Source organism: Natator depressus, chromosome 1 (assembly GCF_965152275.1).
Source record: "Natator depressus isolate rNatDep1 chromosome 1, rNatDep2.hap1, whole genome shotgun sequence".
NCBI lineage: Eukaryota > Metazoa > Chordata > Testudines > Cheloniidae > Natator > Natator depressus.
Window position 1 is genome coordinate 344,064,417 of NC_134234.1, and position 23,832 is coordinate 344,088,248.

Sequence of the window (23,832 nt, forward strand, 5' to 3'; positions counted from 1 at the left end):
CATGCACTTCCAGGGCCCTGCCTGGGCACAGAGCAGCGAGGAGCAGAGGGCGATGACGGAGGCAGGGCAATTAGCCAAAGGTGAGAGCTTTGTACCTGCTCCCCCAGGTCTCCTCCTCTCCCCGAACCCTCCCCCAGCTTTATCCGCGCAGGGTGCGATTTTCCAAAGGCCACCCCCGCGGTTTAGACACCCAGGCCCCATTGGCTGCCAGCGTGAGCCATGCTCCTCAGTCACTTCGGCACTTTTGAAAATGCCTCCCCCACATAGAAATTAAACCCTCTAAAGTGAGGAAATAATAGTCAGGTTGTGACCGTATAGATCATTGTTGCAACCACTGTTATATATTTGCAGCAAATATGGTACAGAGGTTGTCGTGTGAGGTGTCTATGGAGAGGTTAGGATTGGCTGGGTAGGATTATGCTGTCTGTCTGGGCGCATCGTTGTTGTGGCTGAAGTGATGAACATTGGCTATGTACTTGTATCTCAATGTGCTTGATTCAAAGTAGCCTCAGGGAAGCATTTGGTCAGCTTCTTGAGAAGGGACTATTCTCGGTAAGTGCCCAGTCAAGAAACACTTAACGGACAGTGGACCTTGGGAGACTCCAATTCACATGAGAAGTCTTCCTGGGAATGTTCAAGGTAGCATGTGAGCAATGGCTGCTCTCCCTGTAAAAGAATTGAGTCATGCAGGGACATGTGGCTTGCCCATGTGACTCCAAACGCCATCTTGCTGCTGTGATTTTCCACAGTAAGAACAAAGGGGTGTCCTTCCACACGGCAGAGGATATAAAAGGCCCTGGAAATCCCTCCATTTTATCTTCAATCCTGTTTCTTACCTTTGGAGAGACTTTGCGACACTGAAGCTCTGAACAAAGGACTGAATGACCCATCCCAGCTGGGGACGTTCTCCAGAGACTTGATTTGAACCTGCCATTTATTCCATCACTGTGACATGCCTGAACCAAGAACTTTGCCATCACTGTATATCATTGATTCCATTTAACCAATTTTAGCTCTCATCTATATTTCTTTCTTTCTTTCAATGAGTAAACTTTTAGATTCTAAAGGATTGGCAACAGTGTGATTTGTGGGTAAGATCTGACTTGTATATTGACCTGGGTGTGGGGCTTGGTCCTGGTGGTGATACTGGGGAAGTGGAGTGTCTAAGGGAATTGCTTGTGTGACTTATGGTTAGCCAGTGGGGTGAGACCGAAGTGATCTGTTTGGCTGGTTTGGTGTGCCTTAATAGTAAAGGAAACCCAACCGTGGGCTGTAACTGCCCTGCTCTAAGCAATTTGTCCTGAACTGATACTCTCAGCTGTGTCCCGCCAGAGGCTGCATCGTTACCCAGGTTCCCTGTGCAGCCTCATCTCTTCCCTTTGTAGTGCCGCATGCTGGTGCGCTCTTCAATGACACGATCGCGTTCTATCTCCGTGGGCCCCTGCCTGGTTCACTGCGCTGTGGGGACAGTGTGGGGGTGTCTTCTGTTCAGTCCTACATGGGTTCTTACTCTCTGCTCCTCATTGCAGTGTCTGAGCGCTTTCCAGCTGTGCATTAAGTACTGTGACTCACACCTGTCACATGTTTGGTTTCTCCTCTCCCAGAGGGAGAAGCGTCTTTCCGTAGGGTTTTTTAAATATACATTTTGTTTTGTTTCAGAAGGTGGAGGATGTAAAGGGGGGAAGGCCGGTGGCTAGTTGCCATTTCCTTCTCACTAATAGGGAGGAGCTGGCTGTGAACCTGAAGGTGGAAGGCAACTTGGGTGAAAGTGACTACACAGCGATAAAGAGTTTGTGATCCTAGGGGAAGGAAGCAGGGGGAGCAGCAGCATAAAGACAATACACTTAAAAAGCCGATTTCAACAAACTCAGGGAATCGTTTGCCTGGTTCTCTGCCCTCGATCGGTAGGGGGGACTGTCCCATCATTGAGGGGTGAGGGGGGAACAGCCAGCACCCTAGGGCCACATCTAGAGCAATTTATTTAAAGGGGATGCAAAGCCGCGGTTGCTTTTTGTTGGGGGGTGTCGGTGCCTGAGGCCTGGGCTTGCGAGGGTTAACGGGCCCTGACCAGCTCCCAGCTGAGAGCCCCTTGCTGGAGATGCATAAAGGGCTCCTTAAAGGCACAAATCCCATCATGTCCCGTGTGCTCCCCAGCCCCGGTCATCCGAGGCTCTCAGAGCAGCCTGAGGCCTTGCCAGCCGAATGCATTCTCCCCAGAGTGAGGCAGGCTGGCCGGGGGTGGGGCCTCACCATAGCCTGCTGTGTTTCCCGGCCCAGCTCTTTCTGATTCCTCACGCTCCCTTTAGGTTTCATTTCTCTGGGTTTCAGCTTCCTGATCTCTGTGCAAAGAGCTGGCAGGTGCCCAGGACAGGGAGCGGGGACAGCAGGAGAGACGTCACCCACCCTTCCCCTCTGAACATCCCACTCCCCACACCCTCCTCCTGCGAACACTTGCACGACTCACATGCATGCCCCTGTGAACATATTCCCCTCCCAACCCCACACACCCACACACACAGCCACCCACTGCTGTGCTGGGGCTGATCCTGGCTCTGTGGGGCCCCGCAGAGGGTTGCAGGGGTTGGGTGGCATAGAAGCAGGGCTGCGACTGCCCCTCATGCCTGGTCTCTGTGCAGGGTTGAGTGACTGGGGTGCCCAGCTGGTGGGAGGGAGCCGCGTTCCCCATGGGCTGTTAACCCTCTGAATCCCTTCCTGTTGTCAGCTCCCAGTGGCTATGTGAGCAGGGAATGACTGAGATCTCCTCTAACATCTAGTGATGGGCTGGGGGAAAACGACTTCTGTATTTACATGAGTACATAAAAGGTTGTTACAAGGAGGCGGGAGAAAAATTGTTTTTCTTAACCTCTGAGGACAGGAGAAGAAGCAGTGGGCTTAAATTGCAGCCAGGGAGGTTTAGGTTGGACATAAACTTCCTAGCTGTCAGGGTGGTTAAGCACTGGAATAAATTGGCTAGGGAGGTTGTGGACTCTCCATCATTGGGGATTTTTAAGAGCCGGTTAAACGCCTGCCAGGGATGGTCTAGACTCTAGATCATACCTAGCCCTGCCTTGAGTGCAGGGGACTGGGCTAGATGACCTCTCGAGGTCCCTTCCAGTCCTACGATTCTATGAACTCACCTTCTCTGCCTCGATATCCAGCAGACAGAGCTGCCGTGCCAAAGGGAGCAGTGTTGGCTGCTGGTGGGTTACAAATCACTTTACTATTGAATGCAGGGGAATGACAGGTTGTTACCTTGTTGTATGAGTAAAGGGCAGCAGAAGTGGGCTGAGCCTGTCCTGATGCAGGCCGTCACCCTCCAGTGAAGTGCTCTCGTGAAGCAGGGTGTAGGCAGCGTCTCTGGAGACCCGTGGTGCTGGAGCCAGCTCTTGTCAGTGCAGGCAGCTGAGGCATTGGGTCCCCAGGGCATTCCCCTGGGCAGCTCTCCCACTCCTGTCTGGCCGATGCACGGGGAGCCTGGGACTCCACAGCCACAGGGGAGTTCCCAACCCACCTTCCCCAGGGTGGGCTTTGCTGAAGGGCCGCACTCGCTGTTTACAGTTGCTGTAACTACAGGGTTTGGCAGCTCCCTGGCACGGTGAGTCGCTCCTGCCCAGAGCACAAGACTAGGAGCAACGTCCGGGTCAAATTGTCGTACAGACATCCACCTTTTACCAAAAAAGCCAAAGAAACAACAAAAAAGATAAGAACGTTCAAAGCAGCTTATTTGTGTTTCTATTGCATTTGGGTCTAGTAAACAATAGAGACACCTGTACATTGTTTTTATTCTTGAGTCTGCAAAATACAAATCCTACATTTAGATAAATTACAATGGCGTGGATGTGTCCATGTGCATATTTGTTTGTTTTTCCTAAAGTTAATTAAGTCTTTTAGGAAAAATTGTCAGAGCGGCCACCAGCAAGAGTTGGTGATGAGCTCTAGCGGCCGAGCCATCGACCTGGTGCGGGACGGTGGTGCAGGGAAAGAGAGCGCCCGAGCAGTGAGGTTTCCCGCTACTCACCGAGCGCTGGGTTCAGTGGTGGGACCTGAGAACGTGGCATCGCAGAGAGCGGCGGGTGGCGGCAGAGAAGCAGCAGCAGCGCCGGGGTGACCGATGGTGGCAGAGGGAAGGGTGGCAGCAGGGTCCGTTGTGCTCAATGCACGTCCTGGGTGGGGGTGGGAGGGAACCCACATGAAGGCCCCTCTGAGCTCTGGGTCTTTGCTGACCAAGGATGGCCAACTGTGAGTGGGGTGCAGTGGAGGGAGAGGGGAGCGATCTGCTAATGGGGCATTCATTCCTCAGACTTTCCCACCAGCAGCTGGGAAACTGAGGCAAAAGACACTGCCCTGTGTTAAAGGGGGAAAGGACTGAAAGGCAAAGGAGGAGTGTGTGTGTGTGATAAGAAAAGAGATCCTTATGCTTTCAGTCTCCCTAGGTTCGGCCTCCCTGTCCAGCATCTGTCATGTGGTAGGATCCCTTCTCCTGCAAAGAGGACCCCTCCCACCCTAAATAATGAGGAGTCAATCAGTAAAGGTAAAATCAAATAAAGTGTATTGAAGGGTTTATAACAAAGAGTGGGACAAATAAGAAGGGGAATAAAGAGCAAAATTGCGCAATACAGTGATTACCCCCAAACTCAACCCTACAAAACAGATATAAAATCCGTCTTGGCAGATCAAAGCGACAGCAGGTGCTTGGGACCTCAATCCTCTGGCTAACGGCAAGGCTTTGGAGAGGAGCTCCAAGGAGTCCCTTGATGTTCCTTCGGGGCCCCAGGAAAACAGAAGAAATGGTACGCTCAGGAGCACAGCGATGGACGATGACAAAGGTAAGTGCTGTTTCTTCTCCTCTCTTCTCTTTAGAGGTGAGGAAGCTGTAGGAGGAAAATCCCTAGGATGGATAGATGTCTGCAGGTAAGACCCATGACCCGTGACCCGTGACCGTCCCTGGCTGCCACTCAGTTGGACAGCCCTGAGGCCATGTTCGGGCCAGCTTTTTATACACTTGCCTGGGAAACCCCTTAGAAAAGGCGGGAAGCCCCTTCTGGGAAACCCCTTAGGAAAACCAGTTCTGACTGGAAGTTGTTTACAACTCCAGGAGAAATAAAAGAGCGGGAAAATGGACCTATAGCTCACGTGGGCATAAAATTCCATTTTGAAACCAACATGGATTCCTGTAGTCACAAAACATACGAAAATGAACCCACCTAACAAAAGTGTGCTGTGGGGTTGGCTTGGCTTATGATCACATGTGTTTGAATGTGGTTGTGATGTTTTCCCAAACTAATGCTGGGTTCCCTTTCCCTTTTAATAGCAGTTCTCTTTTGTATATCACAGACTCAGTGCCTGTGAGTGGGGACGTATTGTCTCTTGGAGGCACCCGGGGCGGTGTTAAGTTTTCCCAGATTACTGCGGTGGGGGGGCTCGAGCCAGTTCTGCACACACAGTGGTGCAGAATTCCCCCAGGAATAGTAACATAACCCAGTCACTGTCCAACACTGACCAGTTGGAAAAAGGTCCAAGGGGTGGTATTCACGGACCTCAGCCTGCTGAGTACTGTGGCAAATGCTTCCAGCTCTGGTGGGGCCTGATGTTTACACAACTGCTAGAAACGTCCCTGCTTTGTGTGTCTGAGTGGAGATAAGACCAGGAGGAGATGGGTGGGCCAGAAGAGAGAAGAAACTCTGGTTATTGCAGATATCTAGAGGGAGACGAAGTCCTGTCCCTTATCCAAAAGGCCAGGCCCATCCTGCCTCCCTCTGAGGGTCCCCTTCCTCTCCTCCACTGAGATCTGGGCAGTTCAGGACACAGTCAGAGGGGGCTGGATGGACGCCTCTATGCAGGGCCAGGATTGGAACAGAGGAGACACACACAGAACTGCATGCTCAGGAGAGTTTATTCTTGTTGTGGGCTGCAGCCACTGAGGGGAAGGGGCAGGAGTGTAACTAGAACAGACACACTTCGGGGAAGAGAGTTTGCAGCTGGGGAAGTGAGATCTGGTCTCTCAGGGAGGGCGGGGACTGTCTCTTGATGCAGCAAAGGCATCGGAAAGTCTGGGACCTTGTCTGATCATGCCCAAGGAGCCCAGTTCTTTTGCATCCCAGGCACTGAGCTCCCCCTTTAGGCGCAGGCGAGCGACTCTCCTCGCTAGGGTCGATACTTGCAAACGTAGCCGTTTTTCATATGACAGTCTTTATCATTCCAGTTCTTAAAATCTAGACGGCAAAACCAATCAGTGGGGCAATGGAAGGGCGAGTGGGGCCATTCCTGCCCTTACAGTGATGTCCCTCCTCATTGCAGACTGCTGAGAGAAGACCCCAGCTCCTGTGCATGAGGCTGCAAGGATGAGGAGGCTGGAGATGAAGGCCCATGTGCCTCAGACAGGGACAGGCTCCGTTGTTCCATGAGGGACGCTGTGTCCAGCAAAACTATCTGCCCTCACCAGCGTCTTCAGCCCTGGCTCTGAGCCCTTTAATTTCAGCCTTTCGCTTGGGCCTCCAAATGAAATTTGTCCCCTTCTTGGGGATACCACTTTGCTGGTGGGGGAACCTGGGCCCAAAGACTAGCCCAGGTTCTGACCCAGGGACACTCTGCACAGCAGCCGTGCGCCACTCACTGCAATTCGTTGCTGCTACTTCCCTGCCCCCCTCATAGCTCAGGGTTAAAATTCTCAGAGCTTCTCTCTTCCCAGCTTCAGCAAATGCGGCTAGAACGAAACTCGGGTTGTCCCCAGAGTTGCTCTGGCCAGAGAGGAGTGTGAGTGCCCCTGTGGTCCCAGCCAGACACTGCCCTGTTAGCACCCGCAGCTCCTGTCACCTGAGCCTGCTGGGCTCTGATTGGCTGCTTCCATGGGGCCGCTCTCGGCAGCCCTTTGCTGCTCTTTTCCTGGGGCAGGATGTGATAGGACCACGGGGCCTCCAGTAGGGGCCACAAAGGCCTGGTGCAGCCTGTCTCACGCGCTCATGAGCCATGGGGCCCCACTTTCAAGAAGGGGTGCCAGATCCAGAGTCTAGGACCAGGGAGTGAGCCTAGAGGTCAAAGAAGCAGGCAGTGCTAAGGCCTGTCCAGAATCCAGGGAGATCGGCACCGACTCCGTGGGTGCTCAGCAGCTGCTGGCAGCCCTGTGGATCAGCTCCTTTCCCCACCCCCCCACCCACTAGCAGGTGCTGCCAATCAGCCCCTCCTGCACGCCGCGATCAGCTGTTCAGCCACATGCAGGAGGTGCTGGGGTGAGGGGGAGGAGCGGAGGCAGGAAGAGGTGGGGTAGGCGTGGTGGCTTGGGGAAGGGCTGGAGTGGGCGTGGGGCCTGGGGCGGGGAAGGGGTTGAGCCCGCCCCCCGGGGAACTCAGGAAGTCGGCACCTCTGCCGAGGGATATCAGAAATACACCCATCCAGTTCTGGGAGCCAGTCCCAGCAGCCTGGTAAGCGTCCAGCACAGGTGACCTCAACCACGGCGGGGAGAACTGGCCTAACAGTGGCAGCCACCCTGGAGGGCTGTACCAATGGAGCGAAAGCAGCTCCGTGTTTGTGTGTAGACAAGCCCTTAGCAACAGACTGAAAACGTAGTAAAGTGTCACAAGGCCTGATTCTCATTTACTTCTCACTGATACCGCTCTGGCACTTCTGAAACGTCAGCCTTGGCTCTTAAGTACATAAGAACGGCCATACTCAGTCAGACCAATGGTCCATCTAGCCCAGTCTCCCGTCTTCTGACAGCGGCCACCGCCAGGTGCTTCAGAGGGAATGAGCAGAACAGGTCATCATCAAGTGATCCATCCCCTGTCGCCCATTCCCAGTTTCTGGCAAACAGAGGCTAGGGACACCATCCCTGCCCATCCTGGCTAATAGCCACTGATGGTCCTATCCTCCAGGAACTTCTCTAGTTCTTTTTTGAACCCTGTTATAGTCTTGGCGTTGACAACAAAGAGATTCACAGGTTGACTGTACGTTGGGTGAAGAAATATTTCCTTTTGTTTGTTTTAAACCTGCTGCCTATTCATTTCATTTGGCGACCCCTAGTTCTTGGGTTATGAGACGGAGTAAATAACACTTCCTTATTTACTTTCTCCACACTAGTCATGATTTTATAGACCTCTATCATTTCCCCTCTTAGTCATCTCTTTTCCAAGCTGAAAAGTCCCAGTCTTATTAATCCCTCCCCATATGGAAGCCGTTCCATACCCCTAGTCATTTTTGTTGCCCTTTTCTGAAACTTTTCCAATTCCAATATATCTTTTTTGAGATGGGGGAACCACATCTGCATGCAGTATTCAAGATGTGGGCATACCATGGATTTAAAGAGAGGCAATAAAGTATTTTGTGTCTTCTTATCTATCCTTCTCCTAACGATTCCCAACATTCTGTTCGCTTTTTTTGACTGTCGCTGCACACTGAGTGGATGTTTTCAGAGAACTCTCCACAATGACTCCAAGATCTTTCTTGAATGGTAACAGCTAATTTAGACCCCATCATTTTCTATGTATAGTTGGGATTATGTTTTCCAATGTGCATTACTTTTCATTTATCAACATTGAATTTCATCTGCCATTTTGTTGCCCAGTCACCCAGTTTTGTGAGATCTCTTTGTGAGAGGACCTTCCCTCTTATCCCATGACAGGTTACTTTGCTTAAGAGCCTTTGGTGAGGGACCTTGCCAAAGGCTTTCTGAAAATTTAAATACATGTTGACACTTTCCCAGCAAATCATGTTCATCAATGTGTCTGATAATTCTGTTCTTTCCTATAGTTAGTTTCAACCAGTTTGCCTGGTACTGAAGTCAGGTTTACCGGCCTGTAATTGCCAGAATCACTTCTGGAGCCTTTAAAAAAAACAGCCTCACATTCGCTGTCATCCAGTCATCTGGTAAAGAAGCCGATTTAAATGATCGGTTACAGACGACAGTTAGTAGTTCTGCAATGTCGCATTTGAGTTCCTTCAGAACTTTTGGGTGATGCCATCTGGTCCTGGTGACTTATAATGGTTTAGTTTATCAATTTCTTCCAAACCCTCCTGTAATGACACCTCAATGTGGGACAGTTCGTGTTCTGTTAGTGACTGTCCTGGTGCTTTACTGTGAGCTCGACACGCCTGTAGGGTCCTATGTGTGCTTCCCACCCCGATGCAATCTAGAGGCAGGAGAAGCAATGTTTCAACACAAAGAGACTGATTTATTTCTGTTTTCTCTGTAACTTATGTTTTTACTTCATTTACAATAATTCAGATCCATGACAAGCTGGGGAAACTGGTGCCATGTAAATGTGAGTCATGGTCAGGGTGAGGTGCGGAAAGCAAAGATGTGTCTATATAATTATTCCCATTACAGGCACTCATCTATGCAAATACAAAAACTCAATGCTGTTAGAAGAAACTCCACACCTATTTGCTGCGTGGATGTTGGAAGGCCGCAGAGCTGGAGGATAGGTTTGCGTAGAGACAAGGATGGTCGCACCGTCCCCTCTGAGTAGAAACAGCTGCTCAGTATCAGAAGCTAAACTGTCCTCTGCGGTGATACTTACAAGACACTTGACAATGGCTGGGTAGCTGGTGGGCTGAGGCCACTGTCCATTTTGCTGACCAGTATTGTCTCCCTGTGCTCCCCTGTCCGTCTGCTGGTTCGCTCCTGTTGTCCCTTGTTGCAGACTGTAGACTCTTTGGAGCCAGACACAATGGGGTCCTGGTCCATGTCTGGGCTCCTAGGCGTGACCACAAGACAGGTAGCTAATAATAATTAGCAGCAGCAGCATGTGCCATAGTCTGAATCATTTGCAACACGAATGTCATTGTTACACAGGTGGGGAAAGTGACTCACTTCAGAAGGAGGTCTTGGTGTGTCCAGGGAAGGGAAAGGATCCCCCATTTTCTCCACATCTCCAGTCTCCTGCTCTGTTGTTGCCACGAGTGGACTTCCTCCTTTATTCAAGAGAATGACTTTCAGTCTCGTGCATGAAGTCACGTATGGCCTCAGCCTCAGTGGTCTGGGAGTTCTGCTGGAATATTTCTGCCACCTTTTCCAACTTCCTTTTCAGTTGTTGCCTCTCCGGGTAGTTGTCTGGAATGGCGAAACCTGCTTTGTACATCTCAGCTGCCTTCTGCACACTGTTCTTCTTGTAGAAGAGGAAATTTCCCCAGTGAAGGCAGACTGCCTGCTGACACTTCTTGCTGAGGCTGGGCATTGCACTCACGAGATTGAGATAAATCTCTTCTTGGTAGTGAGGTGTGTTTTCTCCATACATTTCAGCTAAAACCAGCCTTGAAAACACAGAGGCTGGATCTTTCTGCACAGCCTTTTTGAAGGCCTCAATAGCTGCTGCCAATATTTCTTCTCTTCTGCTGGATTTGGCCCCCCACAACTGCATCTTGTAGCAGATGCCAAGGTCATAGTGAAGGAGATGGTAATTGGGGTTCAGAGAGATTGCTCGCTCTAGAATAGAAATTTTTTTTTCTACGAATTCCCGTTCAAAGAACTTGGCTGCACGTCTCAGGACCTCAGGGTCCAGGCTATTCTGAACAACATCTTCTAAGAGGGCTTCTGCTTGCTGTCTATCCGATTCCTTAAGGATCTCGGCTAAATACACCTTAGCTTCATAGTTTTGCGGCTGTTCAGGGATAATGTCTTCCAACTTCTCTCTGGCTTCATTCCAAGACGTAGAATTGTATGAGTGATCCCATGATGCAAAGGCTGCGATTGCCAACCCAGCAAGAAATTCCCCATTCGCTTCGTCTTCTCCTAATGCCATTTTGAAACACTCTGTGGCTTCTTTGCCATTGCGGAAGCCTGCTGCCAGGAGAGACCAGCCTTTCTGTGCATGTATCTCAGGGATCTGAGCTGCATGTGGAGAGCGGCTCTTCAGGGAGCTGCAGATCTTTCTAACCTTGTCCAGGTAAAGTTCAACCAAATCATAGTGGGCCAAGTGATAATAGATCCAGGCGAAGTTTCCGTAAATGACCAGGACCTGCCGGGGGAAGTTATCTGGGTGATCTCTTTGCAGAATCTTTTCGGCTTCTCTAAGGCTTTGCAGAGCATCTTCATATTGCCCTTGCAGGTGGCAGAGATAAGCCTGCATGGGAAGGAGCGTGGTCTGGTTCTGGTAGTGAGTGTGGGCAATCCTGAGAGCCAGAGTTTGGAGGAGATGAACTGCATCTACCTGGTCTCTGATTTCAAAGTTCCAGGTGAAGTGGCACTGGAGGGCCTGCAGCTTCTCCTTCAGACGCAGGGTGCTGCAAAGAGAGGGAAAAATGAGACTCCATTTGGGCTGAATGAATTTCCACTATATGCTACAATCCTGGGGCAGTGATTACAGAGTGACAGGGCTTCTTTCCGGTTAAAAGCAAATTGCTAAGTGGCAACAAAGAACTAAGCCTGGATTTCAGTGTCTGACGTCCTCACTCTCCCATGCATGGGACCAGTATGAATGGGTTGAATCTAACCTTTGTGAAATCCTCTTAGTACTTCCTGTGTCCTAGAAAGCAACACTGCCAAACCCCATGACTCATTGCAATAGATGCAGCCTGTGGTATTTGTTATGTCACAGAAAGCTCCCCGCTTGGTAACGTCAGGAGAATTTCTCAGGGGGTGTCAAGGTTCCTCCCCCCCTCTGAACGCTAGGGTACAGATGTGGGGACCTGCATGAAAACCTCCTAAGCTTATCTTTACCAGCGTAGGTCAAAAACTTCCCCAAGGTCCAAAATATTCCACCATTTGCCTTGGATTGGCCGCTACCACCACCAAACAAATACTGGTTACTGGGGAAGAGCTGTTTGGAAACGTCTTTCCCCCCAAAATACTTCCCAAAACCTTGCACCCCACTTCCTGGACAAGGTTTAGTAAAAAGCCTCAACAATTTGCCTAGGTGACTACAGACCTAGACCATTGGATCTTAAGAACAATGAACAATCCTCCCAACACTTGCACCCCCCCCTTTCCTGGGAAATGTTGGAAATTAGGTGACCACAGACCCAAACCCTTGGATCTGAGAACAATGAAAAAGCATTCAGTTTTCTTACAAGAAGACTTTTAATAGAAATAGGAGTAAATAGAAGTAAAGAAATCCCCTCTGTAAAATCAGGATGGTAGATACCTTACAGGGTAATTAGATTCAAAAGATAGAGAATCCCTCTAGGCAAAACCTTAAGTTACAAAAAAGATACACAGACAGAAATAGTTATTCTATTCAGCACAATTCTTTTCTCAGCCATTTAAAGAAATCATAATCTAACACATACCTAGCTAGATTACTTATTAAAAGTTCTAAGACTCCATTCCTGGTCTATCCCCGGCAAAAGCAGCATATAGACAGACAGAGACCCTTTGCTTCTCTCCCTCCTCCCAGCTTTTGAAAGTATCTTGTCTCCTCATTGGCCATTTTGGTCAGGTGCCAGCAAGGTTACCTTTAGCTTCTTAACCCTTTACAGGTGAGAGGAAAAAGAAAAGGAGTACTTGTGGCACCTTAGAGACTAACCAGTTTATTTGAGCATGAGCTTTCGTGAGCTACAGCTCACTTCATCGGATGCATAGCATATCGTGGAAACTGCAGAAGACATTATATACACACAGAGACCATGAAACAAAACTTCCTCCCACCCCACTCTCCTGCTGGTAACAGCTTATCTAAAGTGATCATCAAGGAGGGCCATTTCCAGCACAAATCCAGGTTTTCTCACCCTTCCCCCCCCCACACACAGACACACATTCAAACTCACTCTCCTGCTGGTAATAGCCCATCCCTCTTTGAAACCTCTCTTTATAATGCGCATGATAATCAAGGTGGGTCATTTCCAGCACTAATCCAGGTTTTCTCACCCCCCCCCCACACACCCCCCTCCAAAAACCACACACACAAACTCACTCTCCTGCTGGCAATAGCTCATCTTACAATGTGCACAGCAATAACCCAAGTTTAACCAGAACGTCTTGGGGGGGGGTTTGTAGGAAAAAAACAAGGGGAGATAGGCTACCTTGCATAATGACTTAGCCACTCCCAGTCTCTATTCAAGCCCAAATTAATAGTATCCAATTTGCAAATGAATTCCAATTCAGCAGTTTCCTGGCATTGTGTTCTGCATGGCTGAGGTTATGGTAACAATGCCATCCACAGCCTCAGAAACAACTCTGACATCATAATCAAAAAGGCTGACAAAGGAGGTGCTGTTGTCATCATGAATAGGTCGGAATATGAACAAGAGGCTGCTCGGCAGCTCTCCAACACCACTTTCTACAAGCCATTACCCTCTGATCCCACTGAGAGTTACCAAAAGCATCTACAGCATTTGCTCAAGAAACTTCCTGAAAAAGCACAAGATCAAATCCGCACAGACACACCCCTGGAACCCCGACCTGGGATATTCTATCTACTACCCAAGATCCATAAACCTGGAAATCCTGGGCGCCCCATCATCTCAGGCATTGGCACCCTGACAGCAGGATTGTCCGGCTATGTAGACTCACTCCTCAGGCCCTACGCTACCAGCACTCCCAGCTACCTTCGAGACACCACTGACTTCCTGAGGAAACTACAATCCATTGGTGATCTTCCTGATAACACCATCCTGGCCACTATGGATGTAGAAGCCCTCTACACCAACATTCCACACAAAGATGGACTACAAGCCATCAAGAACACTATCCCCGATAATGTCACGGCTAACCTGGTGGCTGAACTTTGTGACTTTGTCCTTACCCATAACTATTTTACATTTGGGGACAATGTATACCTTCAGATCAGCGGCACTGCTATGGGTACCCGCATGGCCCCACAGTAGGCCAACATTTTTATGGCTGATTTAGAACAACGCTTCCTCAGCTCTCGTCCCCTAACGCCCCTACTTTACTTGCGCTATATTGATGACATCTTCATCATCTGGACCCATGGAAAAGAAGCCCTTGAGGAATTCCACCATGATTTCAACAATTTCCATCCCACCATCAACCTCAGCCTGGTCCAGTCCACACAAGAGATCCACTTCCTGGACACTACAGTGCTAATAAATGATGGTCACATCAACACCACCCTATACCGGAAACCTACTGACCGCTATTCCTACCTACATGCCTCCAGCTTTCACCCTGACCACACCACACGATCCATCGTCTACAGCCAAGCTCTGCGATACAACCGCATTTGCTCCAACCCCTCAGACAGAGACAAACACCTACAAGATCTCTATCAAGCATTCTTACAACTACAATACCCACCTGCGGAAGTGAAGAAACAGATTGATAGAGCCAGAAGAGTTCCCAGAAGTCACCTACTACAGGACAGGCCTAACAAAGAAAATAACAGAACGCCACTCGCCGTCACCTTCAGCCCCCAACTAAAACCCCTCCAACACATTATTAAGGATCTACAACCTATCCTGAAGGATGACCCAACACTCTCACAAATCTTGGGAGAAAGGCCAGTCCTTGCCTACAGACAGCCCCCCAACCTGAAGCGAATACTCACCAACAACCACATACCACACAACAGAACCACTAACCCAGGAACCTATCCTTGCAACAAAGCCCGTTGCCAACTGTGCCCACATATCTATTCAGGGGACACCATCACAGGGCCTAACAACATCAGCCACACTATCAGAGGCTCGTTCACCTGCACATCCACCAATGTGATATATGCCATCATGTGCCAGCAATGCCCCTCTGCCATGTACATTGGTCAAACTGGACAGTCTCTACGTAAAAGAATAAATGGACACAAATCAGATGTTAAGAATTATAACATTCATAAACCAGTCGGAGAACACTTCAATCTCTCTGGTCACGCAATCACAGACATGAGGGTCGCTATCTTAAAGCAAAAAAACTTCAAATCCAGACTCCAGCGAGAAACTGCTGAATTGGAATTCATTTGCAAATTGGATACTATTAATTTGGGCTTGAATAGAGACTGGGAGTGGCTAAGTCATTATGCAAGGTAGCCTATCTCCCCTTGTTTTTTTCCTACAACCCCCCCCCCCAAGACGTTCTGGTTAAACTTGGATTATTGCTGTGCACATTGTAAGATGAGCTATTGCCAGCAGGAGAGTGAGTTTGTGTGTGTGGTTTTTGGAGGGGGGTGTGTGTGGGGGGGAGGGGTGAGAAAACCTGGATTAGTGCTGGAAATGACCCACCTTGATTATCATGCGCATTATAAAGAGAGGTTTCAAAGAGGGATGGGCTATTACCAGCAGGAGAGTGAGTTTGTATGTGTGTCTGTGGGGGGGGGGGGGGAAGGGTGAGAAAACCTGGATTTGTGCTGGAAATGGCCCTCCTTGATGATCACTTTAGATAAGCTGTTACCAGCAGGAGAGTGGGGTGGGAGGAAGTTTTGTTTCATGGTCTCTGTGTGCATATAATGTCTTCTGCAGTTTCCACGATATGCTATGCATCCGATGAAGTGAGCTGTAGCTCACGAAAGCTCATGCTCAAATAAACTGGTTAGTCTCTAAGGTGCCACAAGTACTCCTTTTCTTTTTTCTTTTTACGAATACAGACTAACACGGCTGTTACTCTGAAACCTGTCAGGTGAGAGGAGTTTTCCTCCGGCGAGGAGGGATTTTAAAGGGGTTTACCCTTCCCTTTATATTTATGACAGGTGGAAATAACAATGTACAACGTTTGTTCAAAATGTGTTTACCTGTTTGAATGCTCCTCCAGCACCAGAGCTGCTAAGTGAGAGTATTTAGAAGTGATTATTTTGTTGTGCAGTTCACCTTTAGGGCCGAAGCTAGCTATTAACTGGAATATTTGATGCGTGTTATTCCAAGCCAAAATGTACATCGTGATGTCACAAAACGGAGCCCACAAAACAAAGGGATTTCCAATGTAAGAACTTGGTGAATGTGGAGCTAAGGTTGCAAATGCAGTCTGGATCAATAATGTAAGGTATGGGGGTTAACCTTAATAGAAATGTAACTTTTAAGGAGCTGACATCTAGAAAACTGAATCTTCAGGGAGCGCTTAAACCCCCTCAAACATTGGAAATCATCTGGCTGTCCACTGGGGTCATTTATGTCCTGGGATACGTATATGTGTGTGTGGAGAGAGAGTCTCGCACTGACTTCAACGGGGGCCATTTATCCAAGGAGACAGGAAGGGCCTGACTCTCATTTACACAAAGGCTAGTTCCCAGCACGCTGGCAGCGTAAAGCGAGTGTAAATGGAAAGGCCCCTTTGCACGGCCAGGGTGCTGTGAAATGGCCGCAGGGTGTGTCTACCCTGCAGTGAGAGGTGGGACCGTAGCATGGGCTGCCCTACCCGCACTAGCTGTAACCTAGATATCACAGCTAAAGACAGCAGTGACACTTGGCGGTGCAGGACCTGCAAGCCCATCTGGCCCCCAGGTACGTACTTGTGTTTCTAGGCCACATCCGGATCTGCGCCACTGCGGCTTCACTGCTCGGTTTAGTCCCACTAGCTAGATTAAAGCTCGCATGGGGATGCCTACCTGAGCTAGACACACCTGCGACTGCACTGTAGCCATAACCTTAGTATCAATGGGAACGGGGCCCACTCTAGTCAGCAGGCAGGAGAGAAATGTAATGGGGAGATGCTGAGGGTCGGCAGAATGTAAATATTCTGTCTCTGGCCATTTAACTGAGACAATGGAGGCCTGTTACACCCCTCCCCCTGCTGTGCATCCTGCATGCAGATGTGGTTGCCCCATCTCAAAACAGATATATTGGAATTGGAAAAGGTTTAGAAAAGGGCAACAAAAATGATTAGGGGCATGGAACGGCTTCCATGTTAGGAGAGATTAATAAGACTGGGACTGCTCATCTTGGAAAAGAGACGACTAAGGGGGGATATGATTGAGGTCTATACAGTCATGACTGGTGTGGAGAAAGTAAATAAGGAAGTGTTTTTGGGAACCTGAAATATGGTCACCCTGGAACAAGCACCACACTGAACAATAGAACACCCCCCCCCCCGTCTTGTTAGACTCACAGGACTCCCCCCCCCTTTGCCTTGCTAGACACACAGCCTTCCCCCCCTCCCCCCCTCTCCAGCTGTCCCTGCGCTCTGGTCTGGTGCCGGTGCCCTGCGCTCAGGGTGGTGCTGGGGGCGCAGTGGGGTTACGTGGTCTCAGCTCCAGGCTGAGCGTTCACAAGAGCCCCCCCGCCCCCTTGCAAGCAGCTGGTTCCCCTCCCAGCAGCCTCCCCTGCGCTGTAGCTCCGGGCTCCTGCTGCTGCTGCCTTTTCTCTCTGCATCTCCTGGGCTGGTCCCGTCCCTCCCTCCAGCTGTCCCTTGGCTCCAGCTCCCCAGGGATCAGAGTTAATCTCTCCGCCCCCCCGCCCCACACCAGCAGCCAGGTTTCCTGAGCTGTAGCTCAGGAAAGCTTATGCTCAAACAAATTGGTTCGTTTCTAAGGTGCCACAAGTCCTCCTTTTCTCTTTGTGAATACAGACTAACAGGGCTGCTCCTCTGAAACACAACGGAGAGGGGGCACAGGGCTGGGGGGGGCACTCTCTTACCGGCTCCTCCGTTGATGCGGAGCGAAGCCGGAGTGACAGCTGGCCAGAGGGGGAGTTCTCCGTGAAGGTACAGCGAGGGGAGCTCGCAGGGGAGGTGTCAACAGTGACCTGCACTAGCCCTGAGAGGCACCAGCCTGGAGAGTCAACAGGACGCAGAATCACCCCAGAGTGACCGCGCCCCAGAGATTTAAAAGCCGGAGATTTACAGCCCAGAAATGCGCAGAGGGGGGTGGCAAGCTGTCTGACTTTAGCCCTCGCTGGAAATGTCCCCCCCGCCCAGCGACCCCAATGCTCCTACCTCATTGCGATCCGCTGACTCCCAGGCAGGGGAGGTGACGGCTCCTTTCACTGCCCCGGGTTTCTTCCCACGGTGTGGAAGTGCCCGGTTCTGGGAGAGACCCGAGTTCTGCCCGGGCAGGACGGACTGTGGCCGCCCGGGCGATGCTGCCCTTCATACGCAGGGCGGGTTGCTCGCTGGGGATCTCGCTGGTTTGGCTGGGGAGCTGCCTTTCCCCAGGAAGCGAGAGTGAGCAGGAGAAAAGGAAACTGAAACTTAACTTTCACTTCCCCTTGTCATCTTCAGCGTCCGCCCAGCCCGAGTCGCCACCTGCAGCTCCATGGGTGACATGGGGCTAGTTATGGGGTGTGTGTGTGTGTGTGTGTGTGTGCGCACACACGCGCTTGCACACGTACAATCCTGGCCTGGGCTTCCCAGCACACAGACGGGGTCACTCACCATCACCACGCCGCGGCGCGCTCCCCGCTACGCCCCCAACCAGCTCCACAGCCCCCTGCCCCGAACCGGTTGCCCGTGTCCCGGCCCCGGCCAGCCCTTCCCCACCACCGAGGGGTGTTCGTATCGCCCTCATGCACTTCCAGGGCCCTGCCTGGGCACAGAGCAGCGAGGAGCAGAGGGCGATGACGGAGGCAGGGCAATTAGCCAAAGGTGAGAGCTTTGTACCTGCTCCCCCAGGTCTCCTCCTCTCCCCGAACCCTCCCCCAGCTTTATCCGCGCAGGGTGCGATTTTCCAAAGGCTACCCCCGCGGTTTAGACACCCAGGCCCCATTGGCTGCCAGCGTGAGCCATGCTCCTCAGTCACTTCGGCACTTTTGAAAATGCCTCCCCCACATAGAAATTAAACCCTCTAAAGTGAGGAAATAATAGTCAGGTTGTGACGTTATTGACATGACCTGTGACCGTATAGATCATTGTTGCAACCACTGTTATATATTTGCAGCAAATATGGTACAGAGGTTGTCGTGTGAGGTGTCTATGGAGAGGTTAGGATTGGCTGGGTAGGATTATGCTGTCTGTCTGGGTGTATCGTTGTTGTGGCTGAAGTGATGAACATTGGCTATGTACTTGTATGTCAATGTGCTTGATTCAAAGTAGCCTCAGGGAAGCATTTGGTCAGCTTCTTGAGAACTTTGCCATCACTGTATATCATTGATTCCATTTAACCAATTTTAGCTCTCATCTATATTTCTTTCTTTCTTTCAATGAGTAAACTTTTAGATTCTAAAGGATTGGCAACAGTGTGATTTGTGGGTAAGATCTGACTTGTATATTGACCTGGGTGTGGGGCTTGGTCCTGGTGGTGATACTGGGGAAGTGGAGTGTCTAAGGGAATTGCTTGTGTGACTTATGGTTAGCCAGTGGGGTGAGACCGAAGTGATCTGTTTGGCTGGTTTGGTGTGCCTTAATAGTAAAGGAAACTCAACCGTGGGCTGTAACTGCCCTGCTCTAAGCAATTTGTCCTGAACTGATACTCTCAGCTGTGTCCCGCCAGAGGCTGCATCGTTACCCAGGTTCCCTGTGCAGCCTCATCTCTTCCCTTTGTAGTGCCGCATGCTGGTGCGCTCTTCAATGACACGATCGCGTTCTATCTCCGTGGGCCCCTGCCTGGTTCACTGCGCTGTGGGGACAGTGTGGGGGTGTCTTCTGTTCAGTCCTACATGGGTTCTTACTCTCTGCTCCTCATTGCAGTGTCTGAGCGCTTTCCAGCTGTGCATTAAGTACTGTGACTCACACCTGTCACATGTTTGGTTTCTCCTCTCCCAGAGGGAGAAGCGTCTTTCCGTAGGGTTTTTTAAATATACATTTTGTTTTGTTTCAGAAGGTGGAGGATGTAAAGGGGGGAAGGCCGGTGGCTAGTTGCCATTTCCTTCTCACTAATAGGGAGGAGCTGGCTGTGAACCTGAAGGTGGAAGGCAACTTGGGTGAAAGTGACTACACAGCGATAAAGAGTTTGTGATCCTAGGGGAAGGAAGCAGGGGGAGCAGCAGCATAAAGACAATACACTTAAAAAGCCGATTTCAACAAACTCAGGGAATCGTTTGCCTGGTTCTCTGCCCTCGATCGGTAGGGGGGACTGTCCCATCATTGAGGGGTGAGGGGGGAACAGCCAGCACCCTAGGGCCACATCTAGAGCAATTTATTTAAAGGGGATGCAAAGCCGCAGTTGCTTTTTGTTGGGGGGTGTCGGTGCCTGAGGCCTGGGCTTGCGAGGGTTAACGGGCCCTGACCAGCTCCCAGCTGAGAGCCCCTTGCTGGAGATGCATAAAGGGCTCCTTAAAGGCACAAATCCCATCATGTCCCATGTGCTCCCCAGCCCCGGTCATCCGAGGCTCTCAGAGCAGCCTGAGGCCTTGCCAGCCGAATGCATTCTCCCCAGAGTGAGGCAGGCTGGCCGGGGGTGGGGCCTCACCATAGCCTGCTGTGTTTCCTGGCCCAGCTCTTTCTGATTCCTCACGCTCCCTTTAGGTTTCATTTCTCTGGGTTTCAGCTTCCTGATCTCTGTGCAAAGAGCTGGCAGGTGCCCAGGACAGGGAGCGGGGACAGCAGGAGAGACGTCACCCACCCTTCCCCTCTGAACATTCCCCTCCCCACACCCTCCTCCTGCGAACACTTGCACGACTCACATGCATGCCCCTGTGAACATATTCCCCTCCCAACCCCACACACCCACACACACAGCCACCCACTGCTGTGCTGGGGCTGATCCTGGCTCTGTGGGGCCCCGCAGAGGGTTGCAGGGGTTGGGTGGCATAGAAGCAGGGCTGCGACTGCCCCCCTCATGCCTGGTCTCTGTGCAGGGTTGAGTGACTGGGGTGCCCAGCTGGTGGGAGGGAGCCGCGTTCCCCATGGGCTGTTAACCCTCTGAATCCCTTCCTGTTGTCAGCTCCCAGTGGCTATGTGAGCAGGGAATGACTGAGATCTCCTGTAACATCTAGTGATGGGCTGGGGGAAAACGACTTCTGTATTTACATGAGTACATAAAAGGTTGTTACAAGGAGGCGGGAGAAAAATTGTTTTTCTTAACCTCTGAGGACAGGAGAAGAAGCAGTGGGCTTAAATTGCAGCCAGGGAGGTTTAGGTTGGACATAAACTTCCTAGCTGTCAGGGTGGTTAAGCACTGGAATAAATTGGCTAGGGAGGTTGTGGACTCTCCATCATTGGGGATTTTTAAGAGCCGGTTAAACGCCTGCCAGGGATGGTCTAGACTCTAGATCATACCTAGCCCTGCCTTGAGTGCAGGGGACTGGGCTAGATGACCTCTCGAGGTCCCTTCCAGTCCTACGATTCTATGAACTCACCTTCTCTGCCTCGATATCCAGCAGACAGAGCTGCCGTGCCAAAGGGAGCAGTGTTGGCTGCTGGTGGGTTACAAATCACTTTACTATTGAATGCAGGGGAATGACAGGTTGTTACCTTGTTGTATGAGTAAAGGGCAGCAGAAGTGGGCTGAGCCTGTCCTGATGCAGGCCACCACCCTCCAGTGAAGAGCTCTCGTGAAGCAGGGTGTAGGCAGCGTCTCTGGAGACCCGTGGTGCTGGAGCCAGCTCTTGTCAGTGCAGGCAGCTGAGGCATTGGGTCCCCAGGGCATTCCCCTGGGCAGCTCTCCCACTCCTGTCTGGCCGGGGCACGGGGAGCCTGGGACTCCACAGCCACAGGGGAGTTCCCAACCCACCTTCCCCAGGGTGGGCTTTGCTGAAGGGCCGCACTCGCTGTTTACAGTTGCTGTAACTACAGGGTTTGGCAGCTCCCTGGCACGGTGAGTCGCTCCTGCGCAGAGCATAAGACTAGGAGCAACGTCCGGGTCAAATTGTCGTACAGACATCCACCTTTTACCAAAAAAGCCAAAGAAACAACAAAAAAGATAAGAACGTTCAAAGCAGCTTATTTGTGTTTCTATTGCATTTGGGTCTAGTAAACAATAGAGACACCTGTACATTGTTTTTATTCTTGAGTCTGCAAAATACAAATCCTACATTTAGATAAATTACAATGGCGTGGACGTGTCCATGTGCATATTTGTTTGTTTTTCCTAAAGTTAATTAAGTCTTTTAGGAAAAATTGTCAGAGCGGCCACCAGCAAGAGTTGGTGATGAGCTCTAGCGGCCGAGCCATCGACCTGGTGCGGGACGGTGGTGCAGGGAAAGAGAGCGCCCGAGCAGTGAGGTTTCCCGCTACTCACCGAGCGCTGGGTTCAGTGGTGGGACCTGAGAACGTGGCATCGCAGAGAGCGGCGGGTGGCGGCAGAGAAGCAGCAGCAGCGCCGGGGTGACCGATGGTGGCAGAGGGAAGGGTGGCAGCAGGGTCCGTTGTGCTCAATGCACGTCCTGGGTGGGGGTGGGAGGGAACCCACATGAAGGCCCCTCTGAGCTCTGGGTCTTTGCTGACCAAGGATGGCCAACTGTGAGTGGGGTGCAGTGGAGGGAGAGGGGAGCGATGTGCTAATGGGACATTCATTCCTCAGACTTTCCCACCAGCAGCTGGGAAACTGAGGCAAAAGACACTGCCCTTTGTTAAAGGGGGAAAGGACTGAAAGGCAAAGGAGGAGTGTGTGTGTGTGATAAGAAAAGAGATCCTTATGCTTTCAGTCTCCCTAGGTTCGGCCTCCCTGTCCAGCATCTGTCATCTGGTAGGATCCCTTCTCCTGCAAAGAGGACCCCTCCCACCCTAAATAATGAGGAGTCAATCAGTAAAGGTAAAATCAAATAAAGTGTATTGAAGGGTTTATAACAAAGAGTGGGACAAATAAGAAGGGGAATAAAGAGCAAAATTGCGCAATACAGTGATTACCCCCAAACTCAACCCTACAAAACAGATATAAAATCCGTCTTGGCAGATCAAAGCGACAGCAGGTGCTTGGGACCTCAATCCTCTGGCTAACGGCAAGGCTTTGGAGAGGAGCTCCAAGGAGTCCCTTGATGTTCCTTCGGGGCCACAGGAAAACAGAAGAAATGGTACGCTCAGGAGCACAGCGATGGACGATGACAAAGGTAAGTGCTGTTTCTTCTCCTCTCTTCTCTTTAGAGGTGAGGAAGCTGTAGGAGGAAAATCCCTAGGATGGATAGATGTCTGCAGGTAAGACCCATGACCCGTGACCGTCCCTGGCTGCCACTCAGTTGGACAGCCCTGAGGCCATGTTCGGGGCAGCTTTTTATACACTTGCCCGGGAAACCCTTTAGAAAAGGCGGGAAGCCCCTTCTGGGAAACCCCTTAGGAAAACCAGTTCTGACTGGAAGTTGTTTACAACTCCAGGAGAAATAAAAGAGCGGGAAAATGGACCTATAGCTCACGTGGGCATAAAATTCCATTTTGAAACCAACATGGATTCCTGTAGTCACAAAACATACGAAAATGAACCCACCTAACAAAAGTGTGCTGTGGGGTTGGCTTGGCTTAGAATCATAGAATCACAGAATCATAGAATATCAGGGTTGGAAGGGACCTCGGGAGGTCATCTAGTCCAACCCCCTGCTCAAAGCAGGACCAATCCCCAATCAAATCATCCCAGCCAAGGCTTTGTCAAGCCTGACCTTAAAAACTTCCAAGGAAGGAGATTCTACCACCTCCCTAGGTAACGCATTCCAGTGTTTCACCACCCTCCTAGTGAAAAAGTTTTTCCTAATATCCAACCTAAACCTCCCCCACTGCAACTTGAGACCATTACTCCTTGTCCTGTCCTCTTCTACCACTGAGAATAGTCTAGAACCATCCTCTATGGAACCACCTCTCAGGTAGTTGAAAGCAGCTATCAAATCCCCCCTCATTCTTCTCTTCTGCAGACTAAACAATCCCAGTTCCCTCAGCCTCTCCTCATAAGTCATGTGTTCCAGACCCCTAATCATTTTTGTTGCCCTTCGCTGGACTCTCTCCAATTTATCCACATCCTTCTTGTAGTGTGGGGCCCAAAACTGGACACAGTACTCCAGATGAGGCCTCACCAATGTCGAATAGAGGGGAACGATCACGTCCCTCAATCTGCTGGCTATGCCCCTACTTATACATCCCAAAATGCCATTGGCCTTCTTGGCAACAAGGGCACACTGCTGACTCATATCCAGCTTCTCGTCCACTGTAACCCCTAGGTCCTT

At 50.7% G+C, this 23,832-nt stretch overlaps 1 protein-coding gene across 1 annotated transcript; it reads right to left on the reverse strand.

Annotated features, from left to right (window-relative positions):
* Positions 1–7,277: 7,277 nt before the first annotated feature.
* Positions 7,278–17,751, reverse strand: LOC141991697 (interferon-induced protein with tetratricopeptide repeats 5-like). The gene is made up of 2 exons (XM_074960062.1): positions 17,747–17,751; positions 7,278–11,214 (listed from the first exon to the last, which is right to left on the reverse strand). Exons 1-2 carry the CDS (start codon positions 17,749–17,751, stop codon positions 9,909–9,911), a joined length of 1,311 nt encoding a protein of 436 aa, XP_074816163.1. The 3' UTR covers positions 7,278–9,908.
* Positions 17,752–23,832: the final 6,081 nt, after the last annotated feature.